The 17,990-nt window shown below is 51.2% G+C and overlaps 1 protein-coding gene across 1 annotated transcript in view; it reads right to left on the bottom strand.

The window, feature by feature from the left end:
* Positions 1-17,990, bottom strand: part of VWF (von Willebrand factor) — a 122,470-nt gene that overhangs the window by 63,915 nt on the left and 40,565 nt on the right. Inside the window, exons 14-18 of the mRNA XM_065942479.1 lie at positions 14,024-14,219; positions 13,187-13,402; positions 7,052-7,292; positions 5,433-5,527; positions 1,561-1,721 (exon numbers count right to left, since the gene is read on the bottom strand). Of these exons, the coding sequence (XP_065798551.1) occupies positions 1,561-1,721; positions 5,433-5,527; positions 7,052-7,292; positions 13,187-13,402; positions 14,024-14,219 (909 nt within the window). The remainder of the gene's footprint in view (positions 1-1,560; positions 1,722-5,432; positions 5,528-7,051; positions 7,293-13,186; positions 13,403-14,023; positions 14,220-17,990) is intronic.

Raw genomic sequence — 17,990 nt, 5'->3', positions numbered from 1 at the left:
AGCACTGCAGCCCCCACGTGAATTTTGTGCAAGTCAGTCTCTTGGACATGTTTAAAAAGAAGAGACCTATCCCTGCCTAGGATCTGCCCCTTTGGAACATGAGAAGAATGATACGATAAAGCGATAAAGGTGGCGACTGTCCTTCAAGGACTTCAGAAGAGAACAGGCAGAAATAGTAGTCACATTTGTTCATCAACTCATGACATCTTGAGCAAGAAAGGTTTGTGCTGAGAACTTGGTCCTGGGTTTCAATCGGCCGCAAGAAAAATTATGAAGTAGAAAAAAATTGGTTTTGTCACTTTTCTCTGAAAAAAACCCCATCTTCACCCCTCCACACTGACCTATTCTCCAAAATCTTTCTTTTTTTTTTTGCCTTCCAACTGTGCTATGTCCTCCCTGCTAATATTTCCAACTCAATGCATGTTTGCTACCAGGAAAGAATCTGATGAACTAACTCTCACTAAAGTGTGAATGACTTCCTATGAGGATTTATAAGAGAAGTTTTTTTAAAGTTCTTTTTTGTTAACCAAACTAACTTCATACCTATCATAATTTAATAAACCTGATGATGTGACAAACCATAGGAAGTATAGGAGATATCTTTGAGACAGGAGGGCTTTCTGGAAGCTTTTAGGACTACATTTCATAGGATTTACAATGCCCTCCTGTGAGGCTCTCTGTGGATGGGCCCCTGAGCCCAAGCTCTAGCTTTCAAGAAGCAGCACCAACCAAGAGGGAAAGAGAGAGAAGAAATAAATCAGGAGATTGGGATTGACATATACACACGACTAAACATAAAATTGATAACTAATAAGAACCTACTATACAGCACAGAGAACTCTACTCAATACTCTGTAATGAGCTATATGGGAAAAGAATCTAAAAAAGAGTGCAAAAAAAATAAAGATAAAAAAGAGTGCACACATGTATAACTGATTCACTTTGATGTACAGCAGAAGCTAACACCACATTGTAAGTCCAAACACGCCAATAAAAATTAATTTAAAACAAAACCAAATAAAAAACAGTGCCAAAGTCTTTTCAGGCTTCCCAGTGGGCCAGCGAGAAAACCGGGCCTCAAAGCACCAGAGAGGTGAACACACTTCCCCTCTGTCAAGAAGTTCCCTGATGCCCCCAGAGCTGGGTACCAGTTTGGGAGATGTGACCACAAGACTTCAGAGGTAAGTGAGCATCTCACAGGCAGTGGTACAACACTGGGAATCAGGAGACCAGGATTTCCACTACATAGTTGTGTATCTTGAATGGTTCTGTGTCTTTTCTCTCCTTGGTCTCCTCCAGAGTGGTAGGAGGTGTTGAAAGCTTGTGTCTAGGCTCTGCCTGGAGACTGTGTCCAGCCCTGGCTGGAGGGCAAGAGACGGGCACTGGACTGTGCTTTGCTGCCACCTCGTGGTGGAAGCAGGTAATAGTCTGATTTAAACGCAGGTGGTCCATTCAAGAATTTTTGAACAAAAAGGCTTGGGAACTTTTCTAAAGCAATCCCCTCATTTTTGTTGATCCTTCACGGTAAAGAAAAAAAAAAAAAAAAATCTGGGCTCTCACCATGCCCCGGGGGCAGAGGCAGCCGGACACGCAGCCTGTGCTCACACATTCCAGGTCATAGTTCTGGCAGGTCTTGGTGCATTCGAGCCCTTCGGCCCTCGGGTTGTCAGCAGGGCACACCAGCTTGACCATGGGGGGTCGGCAGGACAGGCTCCTTTTGCCTTGGAGTCGGGAAAACCACAGATCAGCGGAGGGGAGAATAGGTCTGCCGTCTACCCTGCCCTTCGTCCCCTGCGTGCACTCACTCCACCCCAGAGGCTCAGGCTGTCCGCGCCCTGGGACACAGCACGGCCTGACCTCCAGCCGGGCCCTGGGCAGCAGCCTCATCTACGCATCTGACCTCTGACCTTTGCCCACACAGAAGGCATGTCTGCTGAGCTCAGCAACCCCTCTGATGGCCCGTGGTCCTCACCCCTCGACCCTGCTGTTGCCCACTACACTGAATCAGGACACACCACAGAAACGTCCAGAGCCAGGATTAGTCAGGTGCTAAAAAGGAACCTTTGCCCCAAAACAATCATTCCTAAAATTAGCTTAATCACAAAAACTTTAAAGGGGGCTTTGCTCACATGTCCTCCTCTGCCCGGCCCCCAACCGTCCCAGCCCCTCCATTTAAAGCTGGAACACTCCATCCCTGGACCTTCCTACCTGTCCCCCACTCCCGCTTTGTCACTCTCCACCTGATCGCCACCTGACATCACCATCTGATGCACCAGATGGGGGCGGGGTGCAATATCTGCCTTGTTCACTGATACATTTCCTGACAATTAGTATCACTGCATGATTGAATAAATGATGGCAGCAGATGACTGATACAGCGCCTGTCTTTCAAAAACCCTGATGCACTGGATTGCATTTGTATCTTACATATACAGTATTTACTACCACATATGGGTAGGAAAGTCAGAATTTCCAGCCTCATTTTTATATGGAAACGTCTGTAGGAAACTAAAACCCTAAGAGGTTAAATGATTTTTCCAAAGCATGTGAAATTCTAGGAGTTCCCTGACTTTGAAAAAAGATACCCTCCATTGGCTAGACAAGAAGACTCTGGGCAAGAGAGATATGAAAGACCTAAGAGGCAGAATGTAGCCCAGAAGGGTGAAGTAGTGGGGGAAATGCTTCAGTGATAGAGAGCAGGAGGAAGAAAGAGGCAGAGGGATGCAGTGACCTTGGGGTCCGCTATGGACTGAATGGTTGTGTCCCCCAAAATTCACATGCTGAAATCCTAACCTCCAAAGGTTGGGAGGTTAGAAGGCAAGGGTTGGGGAAGGAGATTGGTTATGAGGGTGGGTGACCAATCATCCCTCATGAAAGGGGTTAGCATCCTAAGGAAACACGCCATGGGGCTCCCTTGCCCCTTCCACCACGTGAGGACACAGTGAGGACCCAGAAGCAGGTTCTCACCTGACCACGTGGGTACCCTGCTCTCAAATCTCCACCCTCCAGGACTGTGAGAAGTGTCTGCTGTTTATAAGCCTCCAGTCTGCAGTATTTTGTTACGCAGCCCAAACAAAGACAAGGTCCTAAGTTCTGATAGCTGGTGAGCCGCCGCGTGTTTCGAATCCAGGCCAAGATGCTCGACAACCAGCCAGCCAAGCAGAGGGAGGGGGCAGGGTCCCCACCAGGGCCCTCGGAAAACAAACGCGGTCACAGAGCTTGGTCAGAGGGAGGCTCTCAGGCAAAGTGAGACACAGGAAGAAGAGGTTGAAAATAGCCCATATAAGACAGCGTATTAAAAAGCAGAAACATCAATCCACCAACAAGGGTCCTTCTAGTCAAAGCTGTGGTTTTTCCAGTAGTCATGTATGGATGTGAGAGTTAGACCATAAAGAAGGCTGAGCACCGAAGAATTGATGCTTTTGAACCGTGGTGCTGCAAAAGACTCTTGAGAGTCCCTTGGACAGCAAGGAGATCAAACTAGTCAATCCTAAAGGAAATCAGTCCTGAATATTCATTGGAGGAACTGATGCTGAAGGTGAAGCTCCAGTACATTTGGCCACATGATGCAAAGAGCAGACTCAATGGAAAATACCATGATGCTGGGAAAGATTGAGGGCAGGAAGAGAAGGGGGTGACAGAGGAGGAGATGGGTGGATGGCATGACTGACTCAATGGACAAGAATTGGAGCAAACTCCGGGAGATGGTGGAGGACAGAAGAACCTAGTGTGCTGCAGTCCATAGGGTAGCCAAGCGCCGAAACGACTTAGCAACCAAAGAACAATTTGCCTAAAGACATCGACATCCCACCTCCTCCTAGGGGGTCCTTTCTACACAAGGGTGACAATCTGCCTGGAATCCCACGAGGACCCTGCTCCATAAATGTGAACGTGGTCCCATGCCGGGAGCCAACACAGGAGACCCTACCCCTAAAAAGGCCATAGGGGAGAAAACCTGACGGGCAAGGCGAATCAGGTTTTCAGGGATTTTGGAAAGCTGCCCCCGGCTCTCACCTTAAAGATGATATCTGTCTTTCTGACGCCTGCCTCAATGGACTACTCCCTAATTTCTCTGACACAGGCAGGAAGGCCTTCCCCGATCTCTTCCCAAATAAGAATCAATTTAGAATTTTAATCAATAAGTTTCCCAGGTGGTGGTATTTTATGAGATTATTTAGGGTGAAAGGAGTGTTTTAATTTAAACTCCTTTGCTGGTATTTTAGTTTGTTTGGCAAATGCGTTTAGGTCCTTGGTACTAATATGCATGATTGCTTATAATATCCTAATCATAAAACACCATAAAGAACCTGATCACCTAAAGTCTTTAGTAGGCACAGAGCCCTGCGGGGGTGAGGAAGCCCTATGAGAGAACATAAAAATATTATTCTAAAAGTGGTTATAGTTAAAGATTTAGAAAAATAAGAGTTTAAATTTGTTAATTTTAACCAGGAATGCTAAACAGGGGCTGCCTCACCGGAGCTGCAGAGTCTTTGTGTGGTAAACCTTTTAGATAAATTTAACTGATAACTTCTGCAAAAGGACTGACCTTTGTGTTCATTAAAGAATAGATTACGGAAAACAGCTTTGCATTCACCTAGGTCATAAAATGTCAATAGGCCCCAAGGCCAGAAGATAATGTACAAGACCCTCATAAACAAAGAAGTATGCAGAAAACACCCTGGTTTCGTGAAGGACAAGCTGACGTAATGTTAAACTATCTTCCCCTTAGAAATGTACAAACTTAGGGTATAAAAGCTATGGTAAAAAATAAAGCATTGCCAGACTCTTCCAGACTCTCTGCACCCCTGTCTGGTCATTCTCTCTCTCTCTCTCTCTCTCTCTCTCTCTTTCTCTCTCTCTCCCTCGCAGACTTGGCCCTATCAATGCTAGTCTCACGTCTCTCTCTCTCTCTCTCTCGCCGACGCCGTTCATCCTGAGGGTACCCCCTGGATCCTGCCGAGGCTGAACCCCGGCAGTCCCACCAACCCCAGGTCAGGCTCTTCTCTCTCCTGGGTCTCAACCTTAAACAGCACAGCATCAATTACGACCTTCACACCAAAGCACCAGGTTCAAACTCCTCTCTCAAATCCCTCTGAGAAGCTTTCTAAAGAGGTGTCCTGGTCAGCATGTCCCTTGATAGAGAGGCCATCGGAGGAGGGCGGTGTTGACCACAATCAAAGTGGCCAGCACACCCACAGCTGCTCCCTGGGTTAAGGTTCCCGTGGGCGGAAGCAAGATCTCGCTGGCCCATCCTACAGGCAATTCAGTCTTTCCTCATCACAAAATTAAACTCCTCCTGCCTCGATACTTGGGATGTCCACATGCAAAGGCCTGGAGGTCACCCACCCAGACACATGCCCGAATGCAGCCAGCCCCCTCGCACACCCCGTCTGGGCAGAGGGAGTGGGGAGCTCGTGGCGAGCAGTACTCACTGCGATGGGACAGGGGGCTGCTAAGGACTGCTTCAGGCAGCAGGCTCCCCGGGGCTCCGCTCGTGGAGCAGTGCATGAAGCCGTCTTCGCAGTAGCTGCAGAAACAAAAGTCAGACCTCACTTAGAAGGACTCCCCGCCTCCCGCAAGGTGCTCTGTCCCCTCCAGCCCGGCTCCCATCCCATCATTCATCTGAAACGCAGCTGCTCACCCCACTACAAAACAGGAGGGCCACCAGGACCTTCTGATCACCAAACTCAACGGTCCCTTCTCCACGTACCACGGAGAGTTCAGGAGTCCCTGGGTTCCAGCCAGTTGCTGGGTGGCTTGGGAAAGCGATCATATCTCTAAGCCTCAAATTCCTACTGAAAAAGCCAGGCCTGCCTGCCTAACAGTGTTGTTGCAAGGTCCCAGAGAGAAAACGCCTTGAATATTACAGCCCAGTCATTCAGTCGTGTCTGACCCTTTGTGACCCCCATGAACTATAGGCCGCCAGGCTCCTCTGTCCATGGAATTCTCCAGGCAAGAATACTGGAGTGGGTTGCCATTTCCTCCTCCAGGGGATCTTCCCAACCCAGGGATCGAACCCTGGTCTCCTACACTGCAGGCAGATTCTTTACCATCTGAGCCACCAGGGAAGCCCAGAGAGTGAGTAAAGGATTGACTAAAAAAGGGCATGGAAGAATTTTGCAGAGTGATGAAAACATTCTGTTTCTTGAGTGTGACAGTAGTTACATGATGTACACATTTGTAAAAATCTATAGCTCTGTATACCAAAAAGGAGAAATTTTATTGTCTGTGAATTATATCTCAATAAACAAAATTTTTTTTTTAGTTTTTTAAAACTCAGAACAGCAAAGAGGTCATAATCAGGGAAGCCGAGACTAGATGCATTAGGGCTCCTGATACTATTCTCCCCACTCCAGTGTCTGAAATTTTCCATCACCAGGACATTTCAGCTGGTTTCCCTTGTAGACAGTCAGCTTCTTTGAGGCCCACTCTGTGTCCGGTTCATCTTTAGGTCACCATCTCTAGCCAAGGACCCAGGACAGAACCAGTGCCAAGGAGGTATTTATAAATGTTCTGTTACAAATTTCTTCTCCGACTGTGACTGCCCTGCTGACACTGACCATGCCCGAGGGCCTGGGTGAAGAACAGCAGGAAGTAGGTGTGATCTGAAGGGTTTTTGTTGTTGTTTTTTTTTTTCAAAAAAGCATGAAGCAAGTGGAGACCGTGATATGCTTGGGAGGCGATGCTAATACGTTCTATGTTCTTCTGACTTAAATGCTTTGGCCTGAAAACACTGACGGGAGGCTGAAGGGGAGGCTGGCAGGGAGCACTCTCATCTCCCATTCTAGAAAAGGGAAACTGACTAACGCGGGCAGTGGGGCTCCACGGGTGACAGCTGGCTTACTGCTCACGACTGACTCCCACTGCCAGCCTGAAGCTCACGTGCCGGGCACAGGAAGGCAGACAGAGGGCCTGGGTGATGTCCCAGCTTAGCTCCCGACTCGCTGTGCAATGCTGGGCCTCAGTGTACCCATCCATGAAATGGAGGACTCGGGGGACCACTTCCCAGCCCTGCCATTCCCGGAGTCCCCGGTCCCGCTGCTCAACTCACCACGTGGTGTGATGGTCTGAGAAGATGTCTTCGGGTTGGAAGATCTCACCGTCGTAGTAACAGGGGCACTGGGCCCTGGGCACGCAGGACCCCGTCTCGTCCAGGAAGAGCCCCGGCGGGCAGAAGCAGCCCTCCAGACAGACCTCGGTGCATTCCTCGTCCGGGTGGGAGAGTGAGCGGCAGGTGAGGTTGCAGGGGGTCCCACACTGCTGGTACACCTGGCCGTGTGGGCAGCTCAGCGCTGGGGGAGAGGGTGGGGCAAGGACAGACTCAGTGGAAACGTTAAGATGAGCAGGACTGTGGTTCTAGGACCAGCAGTCCCACCCGCTGCCTCTCAGACCCCCAATTATATCTGTATGGCCACCGCCTTCTCTTCCCACCAGGAGCAAAAGTGTGTTTTTCTGCTCACAGTTGTCTGTTCTTCTTTTTTCCTCTTTTTTAGCTGCATACAGGATCTTAGTTCCCTGATCAGAGATGGAACCCTCTTCAGTGGAAGTGGACAATCTTAACCACTGGACCGCCAGGAACCCCACAAATGACTTTGGGGAAGTACATGTACGGAAGTACATGCTTTCGCCTCTGCCTAACTAGGGAGACCCTGCTTTGGTCATCTCTGAATTCTCAGAGCCTGTGACAGAGTAGAAATTCCAGTAGATTTTAGGGCTGTAAATATCAACCCTGAATACTCATTGGAAGGACTGATGCTGAAGCTGCAATACTTTGGTCACCTGATATGAAGAGCTGGCTCATTAGAATAGACCCTGATGATGGGAAAGATTGAGGGCAGGAGGAGAAGGGGACGACAGAGGATGAGATGGTTGGACGGCATCACTGATTCGATGGACATGAGTTTGAGCAAACTCCAGGAGATGGTGAAGGACAGGGAAGCCTGGCCTGCTGCAATCCATGGGGTCGCAAAGAGCTGGACATGGCTGAGTGACTGAACAACAAATAATGAAAAAAGATCTGGCAGGGATGGGCAAGGGCATTTCTCCCTTGATGGTAAAAACAATGACAGCTCCCTTAACTGAGCACCTACTGGATACCCCGCTCTTCATGGAGGTTTTATGCCTTTGGTGCCTCTCAATAAGTGAGACCTCACAATCCCATCACCAGAGGTAAGAAACCTGAAACTTAAGCTGAGTGACCCATCAGGGACCTGCCTTCCAGGAAGAGGCCGAGGCAGGATTTTTTTTTTTTAATTTATTTGGCTGCATTGGGTCTTAGTTATAGTATATGGGATCTAGTTCCCAGACCAGGGATGGAATCCAGGCCCCCTGCATTGGGAGCGCTGAGTCTTAGCCACTGGACCACCAGGGAAGTCCTTGAGGCAGGATTTGAACCCAGCTCTCTGTGACATCCCCAAAGCTCATGCTCTTAACCATTACGCTCTAAAAGAAAACAGTCCCCTAGGAGCCAGGCTTTGGGGATGTGCCAGTCACACACAGCTGGGGCGCTCAAAGCAGGCAGCACCCACCTCCCCACAGCCATTGCCCTTCCTGGCCTCTCCCACATAGAAATGTAAAACAGCTAAGAGAGTGGGCGCTGAATACCAAGTTCCCGGGTTCAAGTCCCAGCCGTGCCTCTAGTCAGCAGTGTCCTCGCTGGAATATAAAAACAGCATCCATCTGGGTGGCTGTGACGGTTGAGGGAGTTTTGAGTCATGCCTGGCAGGTGGCGACTGTCTGCTGCTTTCCTGCCTTGCTGATAAAGGGGAAATGCAGCCCGAGCTCTGGAGGCTCCAGACCTAAGAGGACCCGGCACTCGAGGGTCGCAGCCAGGATTCAGCCCACTGTCTGAGCTCACGGCGCTCTCACAAGCTCCCCGATGATGGAATTCTGGTGGCGGGGGAGGGAGGTTGGTGTTGAGGGGCACTTGGCTCTTTCAAGATGCTTTCCTGCTGCTGATCAGCTATCATCCAAGAAATAAGAAGCTCACCCTGAGGACACCCCTCCCAGGACCACAGAACCCGTCGCTGCCTGCTAGAAGCCAGTTCTCCAGCAGAAACCTGCTGGCTGTGTCCCAGGGAAGCTCCAAAGGGAAAGCCTGGTCGTGAACCTCAGAAATGCCTAAGCCGGGGTGCCTCCCCACCGACATCTGCCCTGGGTGGGCCTGCTGTTTGAGGGAAGCTGGGAGGGGAGGGGCTTTAACCATGTGAGACACAGACCTTTTCCCAAACCAGCAGAGACACTGGGTCATCGGATGAATATTTAGAGCAAAGGTGGATTAAGACGGGACATGCGTACGTGATTCGCTCAGTCGTGTCCGACTCTTTGCAACTCCATGGACTACAGCCCGCCAGGCTCCTCTGTCCATGGGATTTCCCAGTCAAGAATACTGGAGTGGGTTGCCATTTCCTTCTCCAGGGGATCTTCCCAATCCAGGAATTGAACCTGCATCTCTTGTGTCTCCTGCATTGGCAGGTGGATTTTCTTACCGCTGTACCACCTGGGAAGCCCTAAGATGGGACAGGTTGGGTTCTAAAGATGGGCGTCCCAATCCACTGAACCTGTGGCTATAAGGGCACATTTCACCCAGTCAGAAGGAGCTAGGCTGAGAAGGCTTTTTCCTCTGAGAAGCCGGCTCAGCTGTATTAAATGTCTCCTTCTTCCCCAGAAGTAACATCATCTGTTTAACACGTATTGACCGTGTGTCCGTGGCAAGGGCCGTGGGAGGGGCTGTGCTAGGCTGGGGGATGCAGAGACGGTAAGACTTGGTCCCTGCCTGCCAGGAGCCTGGGGTCTTGTCTTTCCAAAGGAAACACAACCAATTTCCAAGGGGGGAAAAGTGGTTTTGCTTCTCAGGACTCTCCTGATATCACCTTGTAAAGTAGCTCCACATTCAGGTCTTGCTGTAAGAGAGTCCCCAGTGGGTGTGGCCTCTTCTTGGGGACAGAGTTAGTGGTTTAGAGATTCTGCTTATTTCTCAGGAAGGGAAAATGAGGTGCAGGATGGAGGAGGAACCCAGGCATCCTGCACCCTCCTTCCTCGGGCCTCAGAGAAACAACCCAGGAGGACCACCTGGCTGGTTTTCTCTGGTTCAGCTCATAAAGGCAGATCCCTCTTGTCCTTAAAAGTCTCCAGGGACAGGGTCTGCCGGTGGTCCAGTGGTTACAAATCTCAATGGTCCACTGAGCCCATGGGCCCCAACTGGAAAATCCATGCACCATGGTGAAAGATCCTGCCTGAGACAAAGAAGATCCCAAAGCAACCAAATAAATATTTTTTAAAAAGACTGACGTAGCCTAAATAAATAAATTTTTCTTTTTAAAGTCTCCAGGGACGGGGTCTTCCCACCACCTGCACTTCCTGCCATATCACGAAGCCTCGGGAGCCAGGAAACTCTAACCAAAGGTCAGCGCCTGCTGCTGTGGAGTTGGCCCATCCCCTTTTTGTTCTGTTCTGGGTGGGGGTTAAAACTGCCGCTCCTAAGACTATTTGGTTAAGCCCTCGGCATTCTGGGGGACTGTCCTAAAGGAGGAAATCCCTCGGGCGGTTCAGCACAGGGATAACGCGTGGTGTCTAACATCAGCAGACGATCAAGGTGACAGGGACAGTGAGGGACAGGGAGGTGATACAGTAGTTAATCCCACTAGGGGACTGTAGGTAGAAAAACATGGGAGACCCCTGTAAGTTAATGATGACTCAGAGGGCAGGTTTGCTTAACCACAGAACCAAGCAGGCTTGCTTAGCAACAAAACCATGAGACAGAAACAGGAAACAAGTTTCCAAACAATAAAACAATGCTGGCATGAAACCCACATCCTGCCCCGTGAGCTCAGCAAGTTAATGATCCCTAGGACATGCTATCTGCACCCACAACAATTTGTGGACCCAGCTTGACCATGTAGGGACAAGAAAACTCACCTGCTCAACCTGGAGGAGAAGCTGATGTCGGAAGCATGACGTCTACTCAAAAAAGACAGAGAAGGTCTTCTCCCCCTTCCCCACTTCTCCTTTGATTATACAGCTGTAGCCCTGTAAGTTCTCAGGACGTGGCATTTCTCACACACCCACTTGTACAACCTCACAAATGTCCTATTCTAATAAATCACTTCTTATCTACCACTTGGCCTCTCGCTGAATTCTTTTCTGCCCTGAGATATAAAGAACTGTGGTACTGGAGCTCTTTGGAGCTCACGAAAAGAACACCAAACTGTTTTAAAAGCATGCTCACAATCAGACACCACTTACTCCAGATCGTGTCTCCCAATGTCTAAACAGCAAACGCTGGTAAGGGTTTTGGAGGGTGAAGTGAAGGGCTCAAAGCAAGCTGCCAGTGAGGTCTCAGCCTCAGTTCTCCTGGCTGCTGGCCTGTGACACCCCAGGGATGGTGTGATGGGGGCACAACTGCACACATCTAAACACTTGTTCCTAAATACGTGTTCCTCATTTTGTCTCTGTTTCTCTCTTTCATAAGGTCGCTTAAAATCAAATCACACTTAAACTCATTCTTATAAGGTCGCTTAAACAATGATACTTCTAGAGCCCCTAAATCTAAACTTCTCTTCAAATATGTGTTATTAAGTCCTTTTACTGTGTTTTGTAGTTCCTATTTTCCTGTTTCTGTCAGAACCGCCAACATTTATGTCTCCAAATACATCTACTTCACCCTGTAAATCAGTGTCCACTAGACCGTATCCTCCTTCAATGTCTTCACTTCTACATCACTACTATTATTCCACCATCAGACACAACTTTTCTCCATCAAGAAAGTGCCTTTTTTAAAGCCTGGTCAAGCGCATGCGTGTGCATGCTAAGTCACTTCAGTCGTGTCCGATTCTTTGTGACCCCATGGACTGCAGCCCAGCAGGCTCTTCTGCCCATGGGATTCTCCAGGCATGAATACTGGAGTGGGTTTCCATGCCCTCCTTCAGGGGATCCTCCCCACCCAGGGACTGCTGATCAAGGGCACCACCTCCAGAAAGCCTTCCTTGGTTGCCCCCGCCTTAATCTAACTATGCTCTTGCTCAGTGTGAGCTCGGCGTGACACCTAGTAAGGGAGGCAGTTTCCACCTCAGCCTCAAACAGGAAGGTCCAGGCCCGACAGCACTGTGACTGCCTGCCCATGCAGGTCACTGGGCAAATGTTCCCAGAGCGACAGTAACAACCAACCAGGGACCAGGGTGCGGGGCACACACCAACTCAGATGCCAGGCCTTTAACAGCACCGGTGAGGCTCTCAGGTCGTCTGGACCTTATTCTACTTTACACGACTTCACACAGTGCCGGAGCTGTGGGCAGGGACTGCTCCGAGGTTTACCTGAAGTTGTAAGCAGAGGACGGGCTTCCTAGGTGGAGCTAGTGGTAGACCCCTCCTGCCAATGCAGGAGACATACGATGTGCAGGTTCGATCCCTGGGTCAAGATCCCCTGGAGGAGGAATTGGCAACCCACTCCAGCATCCTTGCCTGGAAAATTCCATGGACAGAGGAGCCTGGCCTATATAGTCCATAGGATCGCAAAGAGTTGGACATGACTGAGCACACACAAGGAGGAAGATCAAACAAGAATATATCCACAGTTATCTCAGAAAGTTATTAAAATACTCCTTTTCCCAGTTACTCATCTCTGAGGCCAGATATTCATGCAAAGAGCTGCAAAAAGTCAGACACAGCAGAAGCGACTTGAAGTTAAAGTGAAAGTTGCTCAGTTGCGTCCTACTCTTTCTACCCCATGGACTATACAGTCCATGGAATTCTCCAGACCAGAATATTGGAGTGCGTAGCCTTTCCCTTCTCCAGGGGATCTTCCCAACCCAGCGATCGAACCCAGAAGCGACTTAGCATGCACACATATAAGCAGAGGGCTGGTACCTGCCTCTCCCATTGCTTCATCAGACCCTCTAGGTATGCAGGAACGCATGGGCATCTGGGACCCACTCGCTCCTCACCCCCACCCTACGTGTATCCCACAGTAGGTAGCAGCAGCCTCAGAAATCTCTGCAGGCAGGAACCCCAGTCCCCACCGCCCTGTGCTTCCTGGAAATAGGAAGGGTAAGGGATGCGAGATGCCCTGGGCTCCTTTCCCAGGGCAGTAAACCAGACAGTGCTCGGAAGTGGACCAGAGCAGAGGGCAGGCATCCCAGCGGATCCCACTGGCTGCCCTGCAGGGCCAGCAGACGGGGAGGACACTCACCACAGAAGCTGGGCTCCCGCCACGCCACGTGCACGCCCCTCCGGGCGCAGGCCGCCGCGTAGCTGGCCACCGCCTCGCACAGGCAGTCTCTGCCGTCGGAGCAGGCGCACACGTCGTAGCGGCAGTTGCGCAGGTAAGGGAGCGGGCCCACGGCGCTGTGGCAGGCCTGGAACTTGGGGGACGTCAGGATCGCGCAGGCCTGGTCTGCGAACTTGGCTGCGGGGAAGGGAGGGGCGTGTCCGGGACCGCGCGCCGGCGCGCGCACCCGGACCCCAAGACCGAAATCCCCGACCTCGCCCCCCTCGGCTGAACCAAGAGCAAAAACAGCTTCTCTCCGGTCTGGGAACCGTGGCGATTTTTCTTCTGCAGCCCATATTCTTTCCTGATTGGCTTCAATACACAATCAACTGCATTTCCCAGGGAGAAAACTGTTCCCGGATGAGTTGAGAAAGAGCGCGCGGTTGATGTAGGCCCCAGATGCTGAGGCAGACCAGTCTGCGGATGGCCGCCCCCTGCATCTAATTTCCCGTAATGTAATTGCTGCTCAGACAGAGTGAGAAGGTCCAGGGGAAGAACTGTGGACTATTCTTTTCTTTCCCAGGGTGTGGCCCACGGAGGGTGCTCGATAAAGAGACTTTGAAGAATAAATGATCCAGATAATCAAATGCTGAGGATGAAAAGAAAGACCCACCGGCTCCAACCCCCACACCACGGGCGAACCATCCAGGAAACGCACTGGAACAAAGGGGATCCCAAGGATTTGGGGGCCCCCTCCCCCACAGTGGGCACCCCATCCCTGGAATGCACTGGAACTCGGGGATCTCGGGGCTCACGTACTCAGGCGCGGGTTGAGGCTGCAGGGGTCACTGGGCTGCTCCTGCAAGTCCTCGCAGTCTGCGCGCAACTTCCAGGAGTTTCCGAAGTGCTCCACCAGGGGCTCGACCAGGCCCGCGGGCGTCAGGAAGTCATCCCTCTGGTTGCCGTTGTAATTCCCGCACAGCCCACACATCCTGCCCGCGTAGACCGGGGACAGCTGCGGGGGACAGACCACGTGGAGCAGCCGCCCCAGCAGCCACAGCTTGCCTGCCCTCATGAGATGGTTTTCATCCAAAAAAGGTCCCCCAGAGAGGGGAATAAATATGAATTTAATACATCACAGCTAAGCTCTGGGCTGCAAAAGAAACTAAAAACCCGAAGCGTGGTATCCGTTAACCAGTTACCAGTAGTTCATCCCGCTCTTAAATCTTTAGAATCAAAGACCTGTCCCCTAGGAAGCAATTCAGAGATGATCCCCTCACTTAAAGACCAGACACTGAGACCCAGAGAGGAATAGCAACTCACCTGAGGTCACAGAGCTGGGCCCAGCCATGGGCGGAGCTCTGCCACCCTGGCCATCAGAGGACATGGCCAGGGGAACACAGTGCAAAGCTAGCCCCCTTTCTTGCACACTTATCTCTGTCACACGCGTGGGAGAAGCAGGCTGAGCGTTTATGGCCCAAGTTTTCTCAGAACATACACTGCATGACCAAAAATAAATACTCCTTCCTAGTGTCTAGATTTTGACTCAGTCACTGGGTATTTTTGAGGAAAAAAGGCCATGAGTCCAAGAGGACCCCAGGGGTTGCAGTCATGATCCAAAGAGGTGGGCGGTAGGGATCAGCAAGGACCCAGGGGCAGCCTGCAAGGGGATCAGGAGGGGTGCAGGCCACTGGCATGTGCTCATTCTCCATGCTTCTGAGCCTGGGGTGCACATTCAGGGGTGACGTGGGGGTCCATGGTACGGCTGGAGTCATCTGCCCATCTCTTTTGGGGGGGATCTTAGTTCAAACTGGAGCATAGGCCTGGACCCCCTGGTGGCCCTGACCCCTGCTCCGCAATTTGCCTGAATGCTAAGTCGTTTCAGTCGTGTCTGACTCTTTGCAACTCCATGGACTCTAGCCCGCCAGGCTTCTCTGACCATGGGATTCTTCAGGCAAAAATACTGGCGTGAGCTGCCATGCCCTCCTCCAGGGGATCTTCCCGACCCAGGGATCAAACCCGAGTCTCTTATGTCTCCTGCAATGGCAGGCGGGTTCTTTACCACCAAAGCCACCTGGGAAGCCCCAGAGTTCACTTGTGGCTTCCAGACCTCCCGTGTTCTGACACCCGGATGGGCAGGCTCTGCAGGGTCATCTCTTGGAGCCCCTTCCAGCTTCCATCTCCAACTCGACAAGACTCAGGATGAACAGTCTCATGAGGGTTTCGGACCCATACGTATGTACAATGGACCCAAGTTAATATCATTCATATAAAGGAACATGGAATAACGTTTCCTTGTTTGCTTGGCAAACAGCAAGTGTTGGCACGTCAGGCACCGCCCTTGCCTGAGCTCCCACTGAACATGTCGGTCCTCCCCACCTGGCATCCCCTGGTTCTCCCCTGCTGTATCTCTCCTCCCCCTGGATGTATCACCTCCTAACACGAGACACAGTTTCCTTGGTTCTGCTTATTGTCCGTTCGCCTCCATTAGAATTTAAACTAAACGAAGCCGGGACGCGGGTCTGTTCTGTGTCACTGCTGTAACCTCGGCGATGCGCTCGGTGAGTGAGTGGCTGGACAGTGTCTGGGCGGATTTGTGAGTGAGCCAGGCGCTCCTCTGGACGCCAGCCCCGGCGAAGCTGGGGAGGCGCCTGTCCCCTCGCCCACATCCCAGCACCATCCCTCTTCCCTCCTGGTTCTCAGGCCCCCAGGCCCTCAAGCTCCCCCTGTTCACCCACCAGGCCTGCCTTCTCCACCACCCCCGCTCTCTACGACTGCCCCCTTCCGTCCCTGGGACTCGTCCCGGAGGCTGGCTCAGCAAACGGTTAGGAGGGTGGACACGTCCGCGGAAGCCAGGCCTACGCTGTCCAGGATCGCGGACCTGGGGAGAACGCGCCGGCTGTTTGCTGTTTGGAATAAACCTCAGGGGCACTTCTGACCGAGTGAAAACTGTCAGAGCCCTTTCTCCTCTGCTCTAAGGCCGCCTCACAGCCGGCACGACCCCACTGCCTGGACGGCGGGATTTATACCTCACCCAGGGAGCCACTGGCAGCTCCTCTTCCACCCCACCTCATCCCACTGCCTTGGTGGGGGGCGGGGGTCCCCAGCTGCCACCAGCCGGTGTCCTCCACTCGGCGGTCAAACCCGGGGTCAGCATGGGAACGCGCCCCCTCACACACACCAAAACACCTAGGGCACTCCCCAGGCCCCGGGGTCCCCGGCCCTGTAGTCTTGACCAGTGAAGGCCTCTTCTCTTTAGTCAAATCCACCAAGCCGCAGAGATAACCCTGCACCCTCTCCCCACAGAAGCAAGTCCTCCTTCTCTCCTCAGAGGAGACAGAAGACAGAGGAGCTTTCGGGGAGGAGATCAGCCGCCCAAGACAAGATGCCATGGGCCTGCTGAAGCGGGGTGATGGGGCGCCTCACAGATCAAGAGCACCCTCCCTGTGCAGAGGGAGGTGCCTGAGAAAGTGGGGGAGCTAATGGGGGCACCTCCCTTGATGACCGGGGTGTGGGAGACCTGAGTTCTGCTCACTCTGTAACCAAATGACTGTGAGTCACTGTCCTGCTCCAGAAACGAGGGTATCTTTATTTCCAACTGTACCTGAGGGTTTAATAAGGTCTCCAAGATTTTCCTTTTCTCTTTCTTTTTTAAGTTGTTGGGTGAAGGCAACTTTTATTTTTTATTTATTTCTCTATGTGTGTGCTGTCACTCGATCATACCCGACTCTTGGTGACCCCATAGACTGTAGCCCGCCAGGCTCCTCTGTCCATGAGATTCTCCAGGCAAGAATACTGGAGTGGGTTGCCATTTCCTCCTCCAGAGGATCTTCCCGACCCAGGAATCGAACCACGCCTCTTGAGTCTCCTGTCCCGGCAGGCAGATTCTTTACCACTGAGCCACCATGGAAGCCCTTTACTGAATTTATTATTTATTTATTTGGCTGCTCCAGGTCTTATTTGTAGCACGTGGGATCTAGTTCCTTAACCAGGGATTGAACCTGGGCCTCCTGTATTGAGAGCACAGAGTTTTAGCCACGGAACCACCAGGGAAGTCTCAATATTTTCATGCTCTATAGTCTGTGGTCATAGCTTTATTTTTTTATAAATAAAAAATTGGGAGCTCTCTCAGGGACTTGAAGAAAAAGAATATGACATTACAAGGGTGGAGGGCACCAGGATGTCCTCAGGGACGCCCCAGATGCCCATCACGGGATCATACCAAGCCCTGGGGAACACTGGCCCCCCAGACGCCAAAGGGGACCCTCCAGGGATTTTAGTATATCCAGGGCAAGGGTTCTCCAAGTGTGGTCTTGGGACCTGTGGGACGGGGTGGTCTTGGAGGCCCTTTCAAGAGGTCCATGCGGCCAAAACTATTTTCCCATGACTTTTTCCCTCTCATTCTCTGTGAGTGTGAGTGGAGTTTTTCAGGGCCTATGTGATATGTAACACTGCAGAAGTCAACAGGATTCCAACTGTCTTCTGTCAAGACAGCCATTAAAGAAATGTGCAGACACATAAAACATTGGTATTCTCACTCCTTAACTTTGTTTTGGAAAACAGATTTTTTTAATCTTTACATTAATATGTAGTGACTTCACTATTGGTATTTTTTAACGAATTAACAAGGGTCTCTGATTTAATCTGGTAAATATCTAATCTGGTAAATATCACTAGATAAGTGAAAGTGTTAATTGTTCAGTCATGTCTGACTCTGCGACCCCATGGACTGCAGTTCACCAGGCTCCTCTATCCACAGGATTTCCCAGGCAAGAATACTGGAGTG

Source organism: Muntiacus reevesi, chromosome 1 (assembly GCF_963930625.1).
Source record: "Muntiacus reevesi chromosome 1, mMunRee1.1, whole genome shotgun sequence".
NCBI lineage: Eukaryota > Metazoa > Chordata > Mammalia > Artiodactyla > Cervidae > Muntiacus > Muntiacus reevesi.
Note: the sequence above shows the minus strand (reverse complement) of the source record. Positions and strands in the feature narration are given on the sequence as shown.